General features: G+C 31.8%; 3 protein-coding genes across 6 annotated transcripts; 1 reads left to right on the forward strand and 2 right to left on the reverse strand.

Moving 5' to 3' along the window:
- Positions 1-556: 556 nt before the first annotated feature.
- On the reverse strand, positions 557-2,505 carry LOC146540401 (sn-1-specific diacylglycerol lipase ABHD11-like). The gene is made up of 3 exons (XM_085197826.1): positions 1,990-2,505; positions 1,517-1,884; positions 557-804 (listed from the first exon to the last, which is right to left on the reverse strand). Exons 1-3 carry the CDS (start codon positions 2,413-2,415, stop codon positions 666-668), a joined length of 933 nt encoding a protein of 310 aa, XP_085053952.1. The 5' UTR covers positions 2,416-2,505; the 3' UTR covers positions 557-665.
- An 854-nt stretch (positions 2,506-3,359) lies between these two features.
- Positions 3,360-5,411, reverse strand: LOC146540402 (sn-1-specific diacylglycerol lipase ABHD11-like). Its single transcript, XM_085205062.1, has 3 exons — positions 4,980-5,411; positions 4,386-4,753; positions 3,360-3,549 (listed from the first exon to the last, which is right to left on the reverse strand). Exons 1-3 carry the CDS (start codon positions 5,409-5,411, stop codon positions 3,408-3,410), a joined length of 942 nt encoding a protein of 313 aa, XP_085061188.1. The 3' UTR covers positions 3,360-3,407.
- A 3,362-nt stretch (positions 5,412-8,773) lies between these two features.
- Positions 8,774-21,327, forward strand: LOC146540403 (very long chain fatty acid elongase AAEL008004-like). Of its 4 annotated transcripts, none has more exons than XM_085203961.1 (7): positions 8,774-8,875; positions 12,692-12,763; positions 14,886-15,076; positions 16,207-16,347; positions 17,539-17,644; positions 20,738-20,871; positions 21,096-21,327. In XM_085203961.1, exons 2-7 carry the CDS (start codon positions 12,703-12,705, stop codon positions 21,258-21,260), a joined length of 798 nt encoding a protein of 265 aa, XP_085060087.1. In that variant the 5' UTR covers positions 8,774-8,875; positions 12,692-12,702; the 3' UTR covers positions 21,261-21,327. The 4 variants fall into 4 exon arrangements, with proteins under 4 accessions (XP_085060087.1, XP_085060091.1, XP_085060110.1 ...); XM_085203965.1 differs by lacking the exon at positions 8,774-8,875 and adding an exon at positions 10,682-10,763; XM_085203984.1 differs by lacking the exon at positions 8,774-8,875 and adding an exon at positions 10,748-10,767.
- The last annotated feature ends 22 nt before the right edge of the window (positions 21,328-21,349 follow it).

Consider the following 21,349-nt stretch of genomic DNA (forward strand, 5'->3'; position numbering starts at 1 on the left):
AAATTATAGTTTACTGCAGAATATTCTAATAAATAATTAAGGAGATGTCACTGATTCAAAATGACCTAGCCACCTAGCGGGCGGCATAGTATGACCGACGCGAACGGGCAGATGACGTTGACGGTTTTATAAATTTTCATACATTTTCGAAGTACTGTTAATTTTTATGTAATTATTTCCTGTTTATAATTAATTTAGACTACATCTTGGTTCTCTTCTTATTTTATTTAATAGAGAGAAATGTTTAGTTATTTCATACAGTCGATATCTATGTACGCTCGCACGGAAAACTTTAGATACTTTTTCTAATATTAAGAATACCTATCCTTTAGTTACTTTTAATCCTTTTGGTGGTTCATTTCAATAACTCAGATAATTTTTTCTAATATAATAATATATAATTAAGCTTATATTTTTTTACTAATTCTATTGAAAATTGAAAATAATTTCATGAATATATTTAATAAATATTCTTATAGTTGAAGCAGGCGTAGCCGCGTCCGAGTCCGCTAGTATAGTATAATACACATTTTTAGGTAGGATAAAAAAGGCAAGATTCTATTTAATTCTTTAATAAGTCAAACTTAACAGAGAATAAATATTATAACAAAAAATATCTAAAAAAAGAGTATATTGAACATAAACATTATTGTCTGTAAATAATATTATTTTTCTGCAAGAAATTTGCTTGTAATTTCTAAAAATTTTTCTGGCTTTTGACTATGCACCCAATGACCAGCACCTTCAACGAAAGTAAGTTCAGCCAGAGGAAAATACTCTTGAATTTCATGTAATTCATTTTTACTGAAAAAAAAAAAAGTTTTCTAGCATATTATATACAATCACTACATTTCACACTTTCTGTCAAATTTTCGTGTTGAGTGGAGGAACTCATTCATGTCTTGTTTGTTACCAGAGAGGGAAAATGATAATAGTTTATGTCCCTAAGTAAGAATCAAATCCACAAGGCATGTTCACAGCCAGATGTGCCACGGCACCACAACTGCCTTAATCATTTTACTGTAATTTAAAACTGAAATTATGTTATTTGGAGGCATATGTATAATATTAAATTATATGTAGTGTAAAGTGTAAAAAATTAAGTGAAGATAACAAAGTTGTCATTATTATATACAATATATAGTTGTTGATTTTAAAACCATATAGATAAGGTTTTTTTTTAATATTTCATTTTTCTTACTGGCTTAGACAAAATGTGGCATCATGTTGTGCTACCTAATATTTAGCAACTGACTGTAAACCCATGGGTGTGAGCACAATCTCCACTTGAGGATATGGTTATACCTATAAAATTAGGGGAAAGTGGGGAGCGTTTTCAAAGTAACTTCCCTCTTGTTACTTTCATATGCAGAAAATAGTATGAAATTGTTAGAAAAATTGTTGTTTGATTGGTATCATTGAAAAATCTATAGTTTGTATGTTGTTTCTATTATGATAATATGGCATTATTTCAGTAAAGAACCTTGTAGAATAAAATAATATAAATTATAAATACCTAATGTAATCTGAAAGTGCACCTCCTACAAATAATGTTGGTCCACAATATTGAAGACCTTTTAAGCTAGCTGGAAAGCTGGCAATATTTTGCTGGAAGTTGTCTCTTAGAACTGGTATATTAACTCGCCATGTGTATGAGCCTGCATTGGTCTGTATTAGGTTTGTGATCAAGAAATTCCTCAAATTTACATCAGGGGTTATAGATTGTAACTGTTCATCAGCCAATTTTCTAGCTTTAGACATCGAAATTCCAGATCTAATTGACACAGCGGCCATGGCATCAAAAAGATTTGCCATTGAAAATATCTGTGGGCTTGTTTTTACTGGAGATATGTCAACAACAATAAGACTTGATATTAAATCAGACTGAAAAAAATATAAAAATATTAATTGTTGATTCTGTAAACCCTAGTGAAAATGTTATAATGATGTTTTGATTTTTTCAACAATTGAAAGTTACGTACAACTTACACATAGTAGTGATAAAACCATAGCTGTACGACCACCCATGCTATGACCTATGACAGAAACCTTAGATATTTCTAGTTTTTTGAGTAATTTCATAACATCTTGGGCCATATGAAGATATGTATGTTGAGGTGAGTGCTTGCTGTCCCCGTGGTTACGAGCATCCACACTGATAACTTTCCTCCCAGTATTTCTGTGTATAGCCTTACTCATGCTATTCCAATTATTTTTCGAACCAAGTAAGCCATGAAGAATAATTACTGGAGGTTTAGATGCGGTGCTGCTGCCTGTACTTTCATATGAGGAATAAGCCAAGTCCACGGTTTCAGCATTGTTTGCAGTACAACTTACATGTCGGGGACACATTGTTAATAATTTATTTGAGCATATTTTATTAATATCTTTCGTTATAATTCTTTGAAGTAACATGTTTTATGTAATTATTGTTTATTTTCTGAAAATTTTATACTTTGACATGTTGTCCATTGAAACAAAATTGAAATGACAGTGACAGTGACATATATTTACGGTATTTTGGTTTTGGTTATAACTTCCTGTTAGACACTTCTAAATCCTATAAACTAAAAGCGCCTACAAACATATTAGGAGCAAACAATATTTTTTACATTTTAGTGTATTAGTTTTTAGTTTCTTCAATCGATATTAATGGCGGAACTTAATCCCTCACTTTTATAAAATTATGAAGGTTTGGCTGATATTAGCTCTTAGGTGAATAGCTTTGTAAGTATATAGTCCTGAGTGGGGATCGAAGCCTCAAATGTCACGTTATAGAGACACGCTTGTGCCCCTGGCTGGCCTTATTCTTATCGTCTAAATAAACATTTCTATCATTTTTCTCTTTAGAAACTTTAAAAACTTCGAAAAACATCAACAAACAACGGTAAAAATCTTTTATATAGGTAGCGTTAAATCCAGGCCAGAGAGTCAGAGAGCTTGCGAGTCAAATAATTGCGACTTCAAGATAATTTAGTTATTAGGTGCGTCACGTTGCATATCTGGGTGCGTGGGGCCGAGACCTGAGAAAATGATACTTTCACGCTTAAACCAATAACAGTGTTTGCATCCCATTGATTTTCTTAGACACACTTGCCTAGTTTCCTTTAGATTATTTAAAGAATTTGTCTAGTTTTACGTATTGGTTTTTAATACTTGCAATAGTATAAAGAATATTGTTATAAAAAAAATACAAACTGTTACAAAACCAATATATAAAAACTTTTAATTACACCGCAAAACTATTATTTTCGTTAATCTTACAATAAAAATTTACTATATAATAGATAAATACTATACCTTAAAAATAAACCTGCGAAACAACAATAAAAATAATAGACATTTATTACTGTTTTCACAATTTATTTGCTATTAGTTAACGCCTTGATATATTAACATATTAACTTTTACTTATTGTTACGTAGGAAGGCTATGGCGAGCTCCATGAAGGTTTTTGGGTCTTCAACGTGGACGTTGTGACCGACTTGGGGCACGTACGTGATGACAGCGCGCGGGAACAGCTCTCGTATTCCCAGTAAATCGTCTGGACTGCAATTACAATGTTATTATTGATATTATTTAGGTCAATACAAAACAGTAAAAACTACTAAAACTAAATTGAAAAAAAAAACAATAAAAAAATCAACGTAAATAAAAAAAAAGGATAATATTATTTCTTATATTTATCTGTAGAGCAGGGTAGACAGAGATTCAGTGTCATCTTCACCCTTCGAGATAATGCATCAAAAAATTAAATATAATCATATCCCGTTAATCAAACCCACAACCATAAAACGTACAGTCGTACGCTTATGTCTCTACACCAAGACAGTGTCTAAAGTTATTTATTTTACATTTAGTAGGAACCGTAACCGAGTGAAGCCGGAATTCTCCGCTTGTATTATAATAATTAATGAACGTAATGCATTCTATATAATATAAGCAAAATGTCAAAATGTTTCATAAGAAAACAAGAGCAATGCCATTTAAATCTTCCAAATATGTCAAAGGGGAAAGGTAAAGGTTCATGGAAGCATGTTTAAACTCATTTTTATTGCTGTTTAAAAACATTACGGTTCTTCCGTTAAAAAATCTTGAAAGAACTGATAAGTTCCGTGTTATGAGGCTAGTCGTGGCCCATGAGCCCAAGCGTGTGGCTGTTAACGCGACGGTTTGGGGTTCGATTCCTACTCGGGGAAATAAACAAACGGGGTAATAAGGCAAAGCGCGGCCCCATAAGAAACAACAAGAACACACCAAAGGGATTTTATAAGGGTTTCTTTTTTACTTAAAAAGTACAGAACCCTAAAAAAATATAGGTATGTAGGTATTGTCCGCTTTGCCCTGAGTTGCTAAGGTTTTGATTTAAAAAGTTCAAAACTTACGGAAGATATTCTGAGAGCTGACCTCCTATAAACAACGTTGGACCGTAGAACTTCTTAACCTCCATGTCCTTTGGAAACGACGCTATATACTTGAAATATTTGAGAAGAACATCGACATTGCAAGCCCAACCGATGGAGCGGTCTGCTTTTACTTTTACATTTGATAGAACTGCTTTCATTAATAAGTTATTATGTATTACATTTTCTAACTGTTTTTTAGCTTCATGTTTAGCCTTGGAGACGTTTTTCTGTTTTTTAAAGCTCACTTTTTTCATAGCTTCCAGCACTTTGGGTAAGTATTGTGTTAAATGCCTGGTGGTTGATATTGGTGAAATGTCGATTATCAAAAGGCTAGCGATTTTTTCTGGCTAGAATAAAGGTATTAGTTTAAAATTGTGTTATAAACGTTTAGTATTTGTTGTTTTATTTATTTTAATATGGATTATACTGGGTAGAGATAGAGGAAATATAATAGTTTAATAGTTTGTCTTGAGTACCATAACTCGTCTAAATTATAGATTTAAATAATATTTCTTCAATAGTTGATTTAAGCTCTCCTCAGTAATTTTACTTCGTATTTTAGTGTCTACTTACTGCTAATAGGGAAGTAATCATAGCAGCTCTACCGCCCATACTGTGTCCTACAAGACTGGCTTTCCCAATTGACAATTTTTCCAACAATTTTAGTATATCAGCTGCTAAATCTTCATATTTATGAGAATTGGCGTGCGGGCTGTCGCCGTGATTCCTCAAATCAACAGAAACGACTGCCCTTTTCGTTACATTTAACATTGTTTTTCCAATACCGTCCCAATGTTTCTTGTTTCCCAAAAGACCGTGGAAAAGCAATATAGGAGGTTCATCAGAACCATGATTTTCTCCATAGATTTTGTATGATAAGTTAACTGCTGTCTTTCCAGGACTCTTCGATATTACTTTGAAACCTTTGTACCGAACAGTTGCTATATAATATTTTAATCCAATTTTGATTAAAATGACACTTTTTTGAATGTTAAATGTAAACATATTTTGACAAAATGAAAGTTGTCATTTTGTTTTTCATTATATTCATGTTTATTAAGTCTGTATACTTTAGAACTACTATTATTACCAAAATAATTATTATAATGTAAGTAATGATTTACATTGCTTCGACGATCCCAAATATGAGATAGTAAGAAAATATTTTTGTACTATTTTTGTATAGGTACATCTATGTAAGTATTTGTATAACGATATCTTTAAAAAAAAGTTTTGATAAACATTTCAAAATGTTTATTTAATTTGATTTTAAACTGAATGTCAGTACTTCTTTTATAATAATCATACAATATTATTTATATTTTAAGCAAAATAGTTTTTACGTCACATATTATGAGTACATGACTATTGGAAAAGTAATGTTTAATAGAAAAATAGGTACATATTAATTAAAATATTCCGACTCACATCAAAGTTTACGGGTGGAGGGGTGAGGGGTCAAATAACAATATATACTTAATTAGTGTTTCCCTATTCGTAGGGCGACGAATATAAACTGTCATGTCATTCTACTATACGAAATATAATATACCCACATACAAGTATGTAGGTACCTAATGAAACTTGGGTTTCATATTATTGAGATTAGGAGTTTTGTTAATGATTGTGCAATGAATTTTTAATTATTGTACCTTTTGTTGTAGTTATAGTACAGTTTAATTTAGATGAACGGGAATCTGGTATTAAGAAATTCCGTTCCCCACTTTTCACCGAATTCTAGAGGCATTGCCTGTAGAGTGACGTAACTCCACGCCACGCTTTGCCTCGACACCAGAGAGAAGAAATGAAAATGTTAAATATGTCATTTTCTCGAGTGGTAATCGAACCCACATTTTCTGGAATTCCTGGATTTTCAGCTTTAAACTGATATGTTGTAAGGACGACATTCGTGAATTTACAAACTATAAATAAGGAAAGACCGTCAAGGAAATTATAGATATTTTTATTATTATAACGAATCCACAATTATGAAACCTTCCTGTTCTCATATACGCAAATTATGGGATATATATATTGTTAGAAATAATTACCATAGACGTTATATGAGGACGACTCTAGTTACTAGCTGGCACTTTTTATGGCTGTCAACGGTGACCGAAAGAGGAAGATCGCTAACGTTCTTAATTCTTTAGAACCGGATATTGTTATTAGACTGCTAAATAATTCCCTTGAGTTGTTTAATAATTATTCGAAGCCTTGTTTTAATTTATTACCTTTCCTACTTTATTTAATATTTCCAATAGTTTCTTACAATATACATATATATATATATATAAATTAGGGAAAAGAAAATATCTAAAATAATTCATGGTGCAAGTATGTGACTGTAAACGCATTTGGTTTTGGGTTCGATCCCCACTCGATGAATTGAAATATTTATTTAAATTTTATATGTTAATTTCTTTACTCACTCCTTCAAAACGCAATGCCTTCAGAATTCGGAGGAAAAAGCGCATTGGAGTATCTTATCACTATATTCATCAGCCTACCCTGATGTGTGCGATTTTATTCGATGTTTTTGCATAATTGAATGTGTATTTTATTTTCTATACTACACATTTGTTATATATCGGTTACAATCTAATAATATGTGTTCAATAATAAATTAAAGGAATTGTTATTAAAATATTATGTTTTTTTGTAACGGAATGTTTTTAATATGAAATCTGTTTTAGTCTTTTAATTTATTAAATTTTAATTCAAGTTAAGATGACAATGTAATAAGTATAAAATTTTTAACTTAAGCTAATTTTAATATTTAAAGAGAAGGTTAATTAACGGTCACAACAATAAACTATAAAAATGATATTAAATTTTATACTTAAATAGACAAGTTAAGGTACCTAAACGTAAATAGATACAATGAAAATATGCGTACCAATAAGGGCATTTATAACGAAAAATAAACCTATATAAATTTAAAAGCACAAAAGGACTATAAGCTTAATAAAGATATATATATATATATTTTGGTATAATTATATTTATAACTATTATTTGTTATATGAGACCGTCATAGCACAGGGGTTGTGGGTTCGAATCCCAGTCGTGAGAATGAAATATTTACTGTTTTCATTTCCTCATTCTGGTAATGAATTGAATACCTCCATTTATCAAGCCTAACCCTCTGACCTGAGCCTCTGTCTAACCCTGCTATGTGCGGGATAAAGCGTGAATCTAAAAATAATACCTATATAGGTACTTGTTCTTATGTCAAAGGCGTCGTTTCAAACAATTTACATAACACAATAGATAAATTATTGGTAATTTTTTTAAATTAAATTTAAATACATGTATAAAAATAATAACATTAAATGACATCCAAATGTTAAAAATAAGTATTATAAACATACAGAATATATCTGGCAATTAATAGTAATTTTATTTTTGTAATTTATTCATTATCCTGTGTATTTTATAAACAAGTTTTTTATCGTTAGGAAAAAGATAACCTAATTTTAACTTTCCTATAGATAGTAAGTATATAATTAATTAACATAATTTATATTAACTGATCACCATTTAAAGATGCCTATATAGAATATTAGAAAATGTAGAAAATAAGATATAAGAATAAAAAAAAAAATAATAATATATTTTTTTTTAATTTATTAAGAATAATGTAAAAAAAAATCGGGGGTGTAAGAATAATGTTAAAAAAAATGCCTGCCCTGCTATACAAGGGATACAGCGTGAATTAAAAATTAATAAAATCGGTCAAGTGCGAGTCGAATTCACCCACCAAGGCTTCCGCACCAATTTAAGGATTGTAAGTCAACGGGATGTATATTTTATAAAAATATACAAATTTAAACTTGCCGGCAAACGTACTCATTTTACAATTTGTAACAACATAACTGTAAGTCCACGAGAAGAATCCTATAGGTTTTGACTACGTGGCGAATTTCATACAAAATACTGCAAAAAGTATGCTAGCTACTTTTTCTACTACTTCTACTACTTAGAGGCCGTAGTGGCGCAGCGGCACAAGGGTGTGACTGTAACGCGACGGTTGTGGATTCAATCCCATCATAGAGGAAGTGAAATATTTATTTACGTTTATATTTCTATTTGTTCGCTCTGGTGTCGAGGCAAAGAGCGACATTGAGTTCTGCCACTCAACACGCAATACCTCCAGAATTCGGCGGAAAATGGGGAACGGAATGTCTTAACACTAGGTTCCCTCTGTCTACCCTACTATGTGCGGGATACAGCGTGAAGCTGACAAAACAAAAAAAAAATATTTAAAATGAGACCACAATTTGTAAGTATATCCTATTGAAGGATCTCTAACATTTCATAGGTTTATTTTTAACAACGTAATCGTTAATTAAATGCGATATAGTATAGGCTGGCTAGCTGCTGGGTTACAGTAATACAGTCGCAGTAACGGTGTCGGTACGTGGACGTCCACAGCGAGAGTTGCTTCCACCGAAGTGCATCTACAGGTATGACAGAATATAAATACTTGTTATAATAACATTATTTAAAATTATATTATGATAAATTAAATCAAATTAATAATTTCTATTAAAATTAAATTTTGTAAGTTAAACTATTAATATAGATGCATTATTTTTATTAAAATAATAGTTCAATTAATTTATTAAAGTACATTAGTTTTTTTTTTAAATGTCAATAAAAATAACTTGTCACTAAATTATACAGTCATAACTTCGGCGGTCAGCCGCGATATTAATTTTGTTAATAGAATAACACTATTATATAGTTCTATATAATAGTGTATTATATAGTGTTAATAGAACAATGACTTTTAAAGTTTTCCATGTTTAGGAAAAGCTTTTATAAATTGTTTTATGTAATATATTGCTGTGATTTTTTTTGTACGTTGTATTTCTTTGTATTAAAAATAAATAGATTGAAAATATTTTAAAATTACATTACAGATTAAAAATGTGTGGTCATTGTATTATTCAAAACAAAATAATAATAAAAAAAAATACTAAGGAATCTAAATTAACAAATAAACTAATATTAATAATATTAATTTAAATAATATTAATTAAAATATTTTTAATAAATAAGCTCAATGTTCTACAGTTGCCTTCAGCGTGAAACAGTTAAAAAAATATACATCAAAACATTGTTTTTAAAAGAAAAAAAAAAGTACAATACCATTTTCTATTCTGTAATTGACTCGTTAAATTATTTATTTAATCATATCCAATTTAATCATAGATATTTTTAACATTTTTAAAATGTGATATTTCACATTTTACGTTCCTTCATACCCATAAACCCATAAAGAAAACCCGCGCCTTTTGGAAACCGTTGATGAGAACTTATGGCTTAGTGGTCAGAGCATTTGCAGCGCTGGGTCCAAGTCTCGATACGTTCTAATTCTTATACGTTTTCTAAACAAATAATCATAGACATATATTTTCACAATATCCATATTATAGTAGGTTAGACAGAGAGTTTCTAGTGAATTTTCGGTAATTTTAAAACATTACGTGTTGAGTACCGGAACCAAATGCCGTCATATTTTGTCTTTTCTGAATCGAAGAATTACTCTTCCTTGTATAGCACTTATAGCCTTAACCTCAACGGTGTGATATATATATATCGACTGCCACCAGAAGGCATAATAAAGGTCGAATTATGATGAAATTTGCAATAACTGAATAATAAAATTATCTTGCCGTGTTTATAAAATTAAATGATTCGTGAGTTTCATAATAAAACACCGAATGTTGCGGTATGCGGTTTGTTTTCATTAAAACTAACTTCTAAATAATTGTATAGTGCTAAAAATAATTACATATAGAAATAGGCAAAGCGAAGGCAAAGGGACCATAGTGTTAAGACACTCTGCTCCCCACTTTTCGCCGAATTCTTGAGATATTATGTGTTAAGTCAACACCACTCTTTGCTTCAACACCAGAGCGAGGAAAAGAAAATATTAAATATTTCATTTTCTGAAATGGGAATCGAACTTACAACCTGTCGGGTTTATACTACTTGTCGATCTGCACCACGACTGGCCTCAAACACTTACAAGGATAAATAGGACTATTTCATCTTTAATTTTTAAATATATAATAAATATAATATATTATGAAAATTATTTTTTACATATCTTTTCAACTTGTCTATGAAACCAATAGAGCAGCTTAAATTGCAAAGTATATAATTATGATATTAATAACTTACATTAACTCTTTCTTTCGCTAAGAAGACAATAAGCGAGAAAACCAGTCAGTTTCGTGCCTGATGCCTTTCCGGTCGCATCACGTTATAGTGCCACCAGAATATTATGAAATGAATTGTGTGTCTATTCTTCTAAGTAGCGTTTTAAACTAATTTTATTGTACAGTAGGTATATTCATTATTTTTTTTTTTAAATATTATTATTTTATCATTTATTATTTATACAATATATAATATTTTCATTTCTTCGCTGTAGAGCGATACCTCGAAAAATTCGGCAAAAATTGAGAACGGAGTGTCTTAACTCTATGTTTTATTCTGCTGTGTGCGGGATACAGCGTGAAGCTGATTTGATTTTGATTTACATTTAGAAAATTATTTTGAACGTAGTAGTAGATAATATTCTCATCCTTAATGCTATAATATGCTAATTAAAGGCAACAAGGTGTAGGTTCGATTTCCTCTCGAGGAAATGAAGTATTATATTTAATATTTTCATTTAAACTCTGGTGTAGAGGCAAAGCGCATCGTTGAGTTCCACCACTGAACACATAATGCCCAATGTAAGGTCCAGAATAGTGCGGAAAGTAGGGAACGGATGTGTCTTTATGAGAACGGAGTGTCTCAACACTAGGTTCTCTCTGTGTGAGGCTGAGAAAAGGCACTCTTATGGAACTGCGATATCGATGTTTATATTTATAAAACCATATTTGTACAAGACTCGTCGAAGTCTATTACGATTTACAAGATTTGTAATCCTTCCTTTTGATAACGTGTTTACTATTTGCAATAGCACGAGACGTCCGCAACTGTTTTTTTCTATTACTGTAGCAATACGAATATTTAATAAGTGTATCCTTCTAAAGAGGAAGATAGTTGTATAGTTTCATCGAAATCGTTTATACTATATGATATTTGTGGGTATATAAATAGAACGAAAAGAAAAATTTGCTAATATTATATTTAATTATAGCTTTTATTTCACACAATTAAGGTTAAGCACAGAGATCTCAGCTAATAAATTTGGCTTTTAACTTTCCATACAATTTCCACTTTCCCGGCAAGAGGTTAAGTTTTAAGCTTAGTTTCCCTAAGTTTAAGTACGGTTGACGAATTGTCGCCTTTTAGTTAGGTTTTCTGAACTTTTACATGAAAACTAAAAAAAAAGTGAGGCCAATCGTGACGGGCACAAAGTGTGACAGGTTGTGGGTTCGATTCCCATTCGAGGAAATGGAAAAAAAAACCATTTTTTTCGCTCTGGTGTCGAGGCAAAGCGCGCCATTGAATTGCGTTCACTGAATCGCTCCAGAATTCTGGGGAAAATGGGGAACGGGGTGTCTTAGCATCACGTTCTTTCTGCTTACGCTAAAAAAAAACTAAAATGAATCCTGCACAGCCATCCGCAACTACTTCAGAGCGACCACAACTCGTCGACAGTACTGTACTCGACTTTTAAACTTATCATATCGTGAATCATTCTCGTTATACGCGGACGGCAGGTGCCTTTCTTCTCAATTACTTATCTGCAGGTGTACTATTATTTGTAATTATGTATACTTATTCAATTATAATGCTTATATAGTGAGTGTATGTGTAAAAAATCTTAGAATATATATTAGTATACGATATCATGTACACATTCGGGTTGCGAGTTCGATTTTTACAGACAAGAATTTTTAATATTTTCCCTTTTTTTTAATTATATGCTTTCTAATATGCTGAGTCCTTGGAAACAGCGACATTGAGATATCAATAAAATTTCACTTTTATTGGCACCCTACAGTAATTGCGTTAACATAAAAAATTGCATATAAAAATGTAAATACAAAAAATGGTCTAAGTTTACTTTTTTTTTTGCTAAATGACCAAAAAGCGAAGACTTGAATGATTCGGCTTTTTTAATTCAAGAAGAATTTTGAAAAAACTCTATATTTTGAAAACCATTCGCGTTTTTTTTATAATTAAAAAAAATACGATATAATATATTTTACAAAATAAATTTGTTTAAGTATTTTACATCTATAGGCCACCCTTTTAATACATTAAAAAAATAACGATGTATTTAAAAATTAAATTAAATATTTCTGTTTCAGAAGAGGACGAGATGGGGACGTTAATGAAAAACGTTACGCACTATTACACATATGTAAATGATGACCTGGCGGGTAAGGAATCCAACTTTCATTGAGTTTTGAATATTAAATTATTATTGTTGTATGGGGTCAAAGATTACCTGCTCCAGTTATTTTGAATTACAATAGTTATGAGCCTAAATAATTAATTAAATAGTATTATAAAATTATTTAATAATAAATATTTAATTCTAAATAGTAAAATATTAATAATAGAGGCCGTCGTGGGGCATGTAACGCGACGGTTGTGGGATCGATCCCACTCGAGGAAGTGAAATATTTATTTACGTTTATATTTTTATTTTTTCGCTCTGGTGTCGAGGCAAAGCGCGGCGTTGAGTTCTGCGACTTAACACGCAATGCCTCTAGAATTCGGCAGAAAGTGGGGAACAGAGTGTCTTAACACTAGGTTTCTCTGCCTACCCTGCTGTGTGCGGGATATAGCGTGAAGCCGATTTTTTTTATTTTTAAATATTTTGGTTTATGTAATTTGGTAAGATGGTGATAGATTAATAGTGTTTTTTTTACTCTATGCGTAATTTCTGTTTGGGTGATAAAAATGAAGAGTCTATGTCTACAAAAATACTACTATTAAAAAATAAATAGTACATAGTAATAACTAGCGACCTAACCAATTATTCACTAATCTAAATGATTTTCGATTTCTCATAATATTAAAATGATAAATTTTAATGATAGTCTTGTCTCTATTGAAAACTAAAGTTTCATACAAAAAAAAGTTTTGTAGCAGTTTTATCGAATCAAATACTTTATATTGATTATTGGCACATAAGTTTTTTATTTATGAACCATTTTAAACAAAACAAACACCAAATGTTAAGGGAATTTGCCAAAATATATTATTAGTGAAAACCGCACATAAATCAGTTAAGCGGATTCTGAGGGTAACATGAACAAATGCACAGACGAACTTACAAACAGTCGAAAATTTTAAAAATATCTATTTTGGGTTCTATTACATAAATGTCATCAGTAATAGATTTTCTCGCATATCTTCCATTAACAGACAGCGATCAGTTACAATTTTATTATATATATAGATTTCAAACGACCATACGACTAACTTTTGTCCGTACGATCTTCGCGTTAAAATTTTCTCATCTATATATATAAAATCGAAAGGTCACTCACTCATCACGAAATCTCAGAAACTACAAGTGATAGGAATCTCAAATTTTGCATAGGAGTTATTTATAGGACGTAGGTGCTCGCTAAGACGGGAATTTGCAATATTCGACTTCTAAGGGGTTGTTTTTGGGGTCGAAAGTTTGTATAAAACTTCGTTACTACAAATGCTAGGAGTCTCAAATTTTGCATAGACGTCACTAGGACGTAGCTATGGAGACAGAAAGTAATAATAACATAGTTCAAGGGGGTGAAACCGCGAGCGGGTCGCTAGTTTAAATGATAATGATATTAATCGTTCAAATCATCGTTCGTTCGTTGACATCGTTCGTTGACCGTTGGCGAGGCGCCGCACCACAATGTAAAGGCGATTGTGGGTTCGATTCCCAATTGACACGTTTTCATTCTCACGACTCAACACGTAATGTCACGAAAATTCAACAGAAACTGATAGGCAGAGTGTTTTAACACTAGTTTTTCTCTACCTATCCTTCTATATTCGGAATATAGAATTACCGTGGCAACTAATTAAAATTTATATAAGATCTTATTCATTCTATTCCACTATCGGATTTAATTCTGTATAACGTATTATTTATTCTAATTAATACACATAATGTAAATAAATAAACAAATGTAAACTTTTTATAACATGATTTGTAAGTCATTTACATTAATTTTTATTAACTATTGTTTTATTTATATTCCAAATACGGTTATATTATATTATATAGATAAGTATTGTATATTTTATTTATATATCTAGAGTAGTTAATGATAAAAGGATGTGGAAATCGAAACTGTAGATGTAGTAGGTAAAACATATTCTATATATATGTATACTAGGCACGTATATGGGTACACTTAGGGTCGCGGCTTCGCCCGTTTAAGCTACCTAATTTCTATATCATAGATGTCCTAGTATATTTTACAATATAGTTATTTTATGAGCACTTTGAATATTAAAATGGTGGTAATAAAAAATTAAACCAATTAAATTCTATTTCAGATCCGAGGACGAATAGATTCTGGCTTGTATCGAGTCCAATACCAGTCATGGTAATCATGTTCTTATACCACCGCTTCGTGCGCAAATGGGGTCCCGCCTTCATGTCTGATCGTCCCGCTTACAATCTAAAAAGCCTTATAGTTATATACAATGTGGTCCAAATATATTTAAATATGTTATTATCAGTGGAGGTAAGATATAGCTCTTATATAGATGTTTCCATATTGGATTACCGATCGATTTCTTTCTTGAGTTCCGCTACTCAACACCAGAATAAGGCGGAAAATAGGGAACGGGAAACTTAACACTAGGCTCTCACAACCTACTCTTCTGTGTGTAGGATATATCGCGAAGTTTAATATACTTTTTATGAGCTTCACAGGCAGAGGAAACCTAGTGTTAAGGCACTCCGTTCCCCACTTTCCGCTGAATTTTCCGCTCAAGTTGTATACACTTCTGTATTTATAAAGAAATTATATACACGTTGCTATTACAACGGGTACGAGATACGAGCCAACGGGTCCTCTAGTAAATAGAAAAGAGACAAAGTAAAAGTACTTTCATTGGCCATTCTGCATGAATATAAATATTTTGTCAGACGGGAAATGTTGACTTAACTAAGCAAGTTAGAGACAGTTCTAGCACGTGCTTGCGTGCGTGCTTATACGACGAGTGCTGGTTCAAGTCCAACTTAGGTCTATTGAGTGGGATGTTAATACTCGCCACATACAGTACACTTATACAAAATAAATTTAAAAAGGCACAAATACAATTCTCTCTGGCTTGCATTATTAAGGAAAATTATACTAGGCAGAGGAAATCAGTGTTAAGACGAGAGGAATTCAACGCCGCACTTTATCTCGAAACTATAGCGAAGGAATGGAATTTTAAATATAAATTAATATTACCTCGAGTTGGGATCGAACCCACAACCAGTTGGTTCTACAGTCAGTTGTGAAAATTATACTATACTAGCGGCCCGCTCGCGGTTTCACCCGCGTGAACAATGTTATTATTAATTTTTGTCTCCATGACTACGTCCTAGTGACGTCTATGCAAAATTTGAGACTCCTAGCATTTGTATTAACGTTCATACAAACTTTCAACCCCAAAAACAACCCCTTAGAAGTCGAATATTGCAAATTCCCGTCTTAGCGAGCACCTACGTCCTATAAGTAACTCCTATGCAAAATTTCAAATTCCTAGCACATGTAGTTTCTGAGATTTCGTGATGAGTGAGTGACCTTTCGATTTTATATATATAGATTACACATATTTATTCTTCTATTTCATATATAATAGGTAAATAATTTTCATACAGTGTCTAAGGTGGCTGTATCTGCCAGGATATTACAGTCTGTGGTGCCAGAAGATTAATTATGAAGATAGTGAAGTGGAACGACTGGTGGTCTACTACGTCTGGTTATACTATGTTATAAAACTTGTTGATTTATTTGATACGGTGAGTGAACGATTATACTTTCTTTATTTTCAGCTTCCCGCTGTATCCCGCATATTGCAGACTAGGCGGCGGGAACGTAGTATTAAAAAAACACTGTTCCCCACTTTCGAGGCATTACGTGTTGAGTGGCGGAATTCAACATTGCCTTGTTACTAGAGTGTAGAAATGAATATATTAATAAATTATAATTTATTATCTTTAGTGGGAATCGAACCCACATCTTTACAGTGACACCCAAATGACAATATTATTAGTATTTTTGTAAAAGGCAAATGGCGGCTTGGGATAATACACATTTAAAAGCACGAAAGTTATTAAATATTTTCATTTTATAAGCTAAAATTATTAAATTTTATGATATTAATTGACATCACATTAATAAATAAAGTGACATTATGAAGTTTCTACATGTCATACAACAAATATGGGGTTTTTTTTACAAATCTTACAATAAAGTTGCAATAATCGTAGTAGAGCACTTTTTTTACTTTTCTACGATTTTTCCAACTTATTTGTTTGCTCGAAAAAGACACTTAGGTACAGTAAATTTTAAATGAATTGAATTCTTCGCTTCGATTTTGCAAGAAGAAAAAAGATTAATTCGGCTACACCTGAATTTCATTTATTTCATTAATTTTATTACATTTCTGCCGATTAATTTCAAAGTTGATTGAAATTTTAAATTTATTAAACAATGAAAATATTTTGGGTAATTTGGTACATGTGTATAATAAATATTTAAATATTGTAATAAATATTTATTCAATAAGTATTTACATAAATGTATTAGAAAAGTTTTATACAAATTGAACACGAGGTGAAAGATCAAATTCGATTCCAAATTCATTGTGTAATATTGTTGTTCCCGTGTTTGAAAATTTTGATAGTCATTCTCATTTCTTCTTTTTATCAGCTTTTCGCTGTATCCCGCATATAGCAAAGTAGGCAGAGCTAACGTAGTGTTGAAACACTTCGTTCCCTATTTTCCGCCGAATTTTTCAAGGCATTGCATGTCGAGTGGCCCAACTCAACACTTGGTTTTTGCCTTGGGGCTAGAGGGAAGAAATGAAAATATTAATAAATAATAATTAATTCCCCCGAATAGGAATCGAACCTACAACCGTCGCTTTACCGACGGCCTCAATTCCTCAAGACATCATTCTCATTTGTGTTATTTTTCCTTCCTTCCAGGTATTCTTCATCCTTAGGAAAAAGTTCAACCAAGTTTCCTTCTTACACGTATATCACCACTTAGGCATGTGCCTTTTGGGCTTTATTGGAACTAAATACGTGCCAGGTCAGTTTTTATAAAATATATTTTTAGATAGATACTTTTTATTTAAATATTAAGTAGACAGAGAGAACCTAGTGTTGAGATCCTGATTTTTTTTCTTATCTGCCTCCCTATAGGTTTTTGTCAATATCCTACGCAATTCTAAAAAGGTCAAATCACAACATTTAACAACAATCCAAGGGCAATTTCTCGACATATTGAACCGAAAGATCTTGATATTTACACCAAGTTTTCCATTTACGGTCATATGTCTCATTTCGAAGTTAAAAGTCAATTTTATTATCTTATAATTATATCGAATAAGTAACAGTGTGTAATTGCCTTTATTAACAGTTCTTTCAATTCATGTTCAGGTCATGAGGCCAGTCGCGACGCAGGGGCACAAGCGTGTACGTAAACGTGATAGGTTGTGGGTTCGATTCCCACTCGAGGTAATTAAATATTTTATATTTTCATCTCTTCGCTCTGGTGTCGAGGCAAAGTGCGGCGTTGAGTTACGCTACTCTTTATACGCAATGCGCACATGGAAATGTTTTTATGGGAACGGAGTTAATACTATGTGCCCTTTACGTACTCTGCGATGTGCGAAATGCTGGGTGAAGATGAAAAAAAAATGTTTAGGTCATGCAAACTTTTTAACATTTTTAATTTTTTAAATTATGTTTGAAAAATGCCCTAAGGCAGCTTTGCTAAACTACCCTGCTCCTTTAAATTTTTGTCTGACTCACAATTTTTTTTAACGTCTCGCTATATCCCACACACGGGGTAAAAAGAGGGAACCTAGTGTTAAGACATTCCGTTCCCCATGTTCCAACGAATTCTGGAGCTCTTGTGTATTGGTTTAATCTTTCATTTCCTCGAGTGGGAATCGAACCCGCAACCTGTCGCGTTTATAATCAGACTTGGTAAACCTGCTCCACGACACACTATTTAAAGTCTATAATTATAAAATCCCTTATTCATTAGATTCATTGTATTTCAACTTAACTACATATATGTAAATAGCCATAGACTACAATTACTTGTTTTATTTATATATCATCAAAATGAGGTGAGGAATTTGAACCGGCTTCTCTTTCATACCATCCCAATTTCTAACCAATTAGCCCAATGGGATATCAGTACGCATCTTAAATTTTACATTTTATATTAACATTTTGCTGTTTATTAATTATACGTTTTATAGTACTTTTGTCTTTTAGAGGCCCATCGTTGTGCAGGGGAACAAAGTGTGACTGTAAATGCGACTGGTTGCGGGTTCGATTTTTACTCGAGGAAATGAATCTTAATTTATCAATATTTTCATTTCTTTGCTCTGGCGTTGAGTTCAGCTATTGAACACACAATGCCTCCAAAATTCCGCGGAAAGTGGGGAACAGAGTGTCATGACACTAGGTTCCCTCTGCCTACCCTATTGAATACGGGATACAGCGTAAAGCTGATAAACAGATAATAAATATCTTATTACAGCATCTCATTTACACGATTGTGATATTAAATGAGGTAGGTGCCAAAGAAAGCACCATACAGTATATAAAATATAATTTGCTTCGCGTGCTCGTAAATACAGGATTCACTTCACAATTAGCTGCTGAGGAACAGCTTTATTGGCGTCGTAACATTTCTCTGTACACGTTGACCGACTATCGGCATTTTAGTATTATTTACTAGGCAGGTATCCTCCTTTCGCTCGTGATTTGTAAGATCGACTTAATATTACTTCCTATATGTTAGTACTGGGATTTGCATAATTCAGGTCAAAGTTTAATTAAACTTGTAGCCGTGTAGCGACGAAATTACTAAAGTTTTTTTAGATTTTTCTTCCGTATGAATACTGTTTTTATAATGTTTTGTGTATAGTTTTGGTTTCTATGTGAATTGAATTAAATATATTTTTTTAACAAGCTGTGACTATCTATTGTAGATGAGACAACTAACCGACAAAATAAATAGAGCACCTTTTTATTGTTCAACTAAATAATTATAATTATATAATTTGGCCGTCGTGGCGTAGCGGCATATGGTGTGACTGTAACGCGACGGTTGTGGGTTCGATTCCCATTTGAGGAAGTGAAATATTTATTTACGTTTATATTTATATTTTTTCGCTCTGGTGTCGAGGCAAAGTGCGGCGTTGAATTTTGCCACTAAACTCTCAATGCCTCCAGAATTCGGCAGAAAGTGGGGGACGGAGTGTCTTAGCATAAGGTTCCCTCTGCCTACCCTGCTGTGCGGGATACAGCATGCAACTGATTTTTTTAAAAATAATTATCTCAATACCTTAAATCAAAATATCTAAAATGTATTATTTTATCTTAAGTTATAGATACAAATAAGATATCTTTAAAGTTATTACTCCGATAGCTAAATATACTGTACTTTCCCTCTATCTCCATTAAAAGTTATTAAGCCGACAAAGTTACTGACATAATTTATCTATTACTATAATTATAAAACTACAATATTTATAGATAATCTTATCTAATAGCAGGTAATAGTTTTTTTTTCTTTATTGTATTGGATACAAAGTGTACCTACCTACTAAGTTACGTCGATATTTCCTTGAAATATAAAAAGCATTCATTGTAACGGTGTAAAGAATGGCTCTCTTGTAGATGTGTGAAGATTACAAATCATAATCGATTTTCCATACAATTCCCAAGAGCATTTCATCAATTGCCTCCGTCCGCAACTATTTCAACATAAGCCTAATATATAAGAAGGTAGGTAGGTAGTATCCGTTTTAGGTCATCGTTAAACGCGAAAGGCTATGGGTTTGATTCCCATTGGAAAAATCCATTTTTTAAGTATTTTTTTATTCGACGGGAAGAAGGCGACGTAAGCCCCCTGAATCGCATATTCTGCCTTGAAAATTGCTTTATCTATATTAAATTCTAATACATAAACATAATACATATATATTTGAAAAAATACATACTATTATTTTAATTTTCCCTAACTTTCCCTAGTATCTTAACAGAATAAGACATACGATTTTTTCTGCCATGCTGCATAAGGGAAAAGACGGAGAGCAAATGTATAATTTATTTATTTTACTACTTATAATATTGGGTTTTTACTTTAATTATGTTTAAGGTGGCCATGGGATAATGCTAGGCTTCATCAACTCCTTGGTCCATGCAGTTATGTACAGTTACTATTTGATATCGATAGTTCGACCGCAGTGGGTCAGAATATGGTGGAAGAAATACATCACACAATTGCAGATTGTAAGTAAATAAAAAAATTCACACACACATATATATATATATATATATATATATATATATATATATATTTACAAGGGTAGCTTAAAATATGTTTAATAATAAAATAACTTATTTTCATAATTTTAGAAAAAATATTCATAATTTAATACATGAGGATATTTTAAAATGTATTAAGTCATTATTAATAAATATATTTATTAAATATACTATATAATCTATTACAGTTGCAGTTCCTTTTGCTGATCCTGCACTTCGGTCACATACTATTCGAGCCCTCCTGCGAATATCCCAAATGGGTGGCTTTCATGTTTCTACCACATAATATATTTATACTGTTCCTATTTTCAGATTTTTACATCAAAGAATATATTTACAAAAAGAAAAAATAATTTTTTATTGTTATTTTTGTACAGTTAATTACGGTTTAGCTTATAATAATAAAGCAATTTATTTATTTTCTCTTGTTTTATTTTTTAAA

This window comes from Heliconius melpomene, chromosome 2, assembly GCF_056956725.1.
Source record: "Heliconius melpomene rosina isolate 202511_hmr_F chromosome 2, ASM5695672v1, whole genome shotgun sequence".
In the NCBI taxonomy this organism is placed as follows: domain Eukaryota; kingdom Metazoa; phylum Arthropoda; class Insecta; order Lepidoptera; family Nymphalidae; genus Heliconius; species Heliconius melpomene.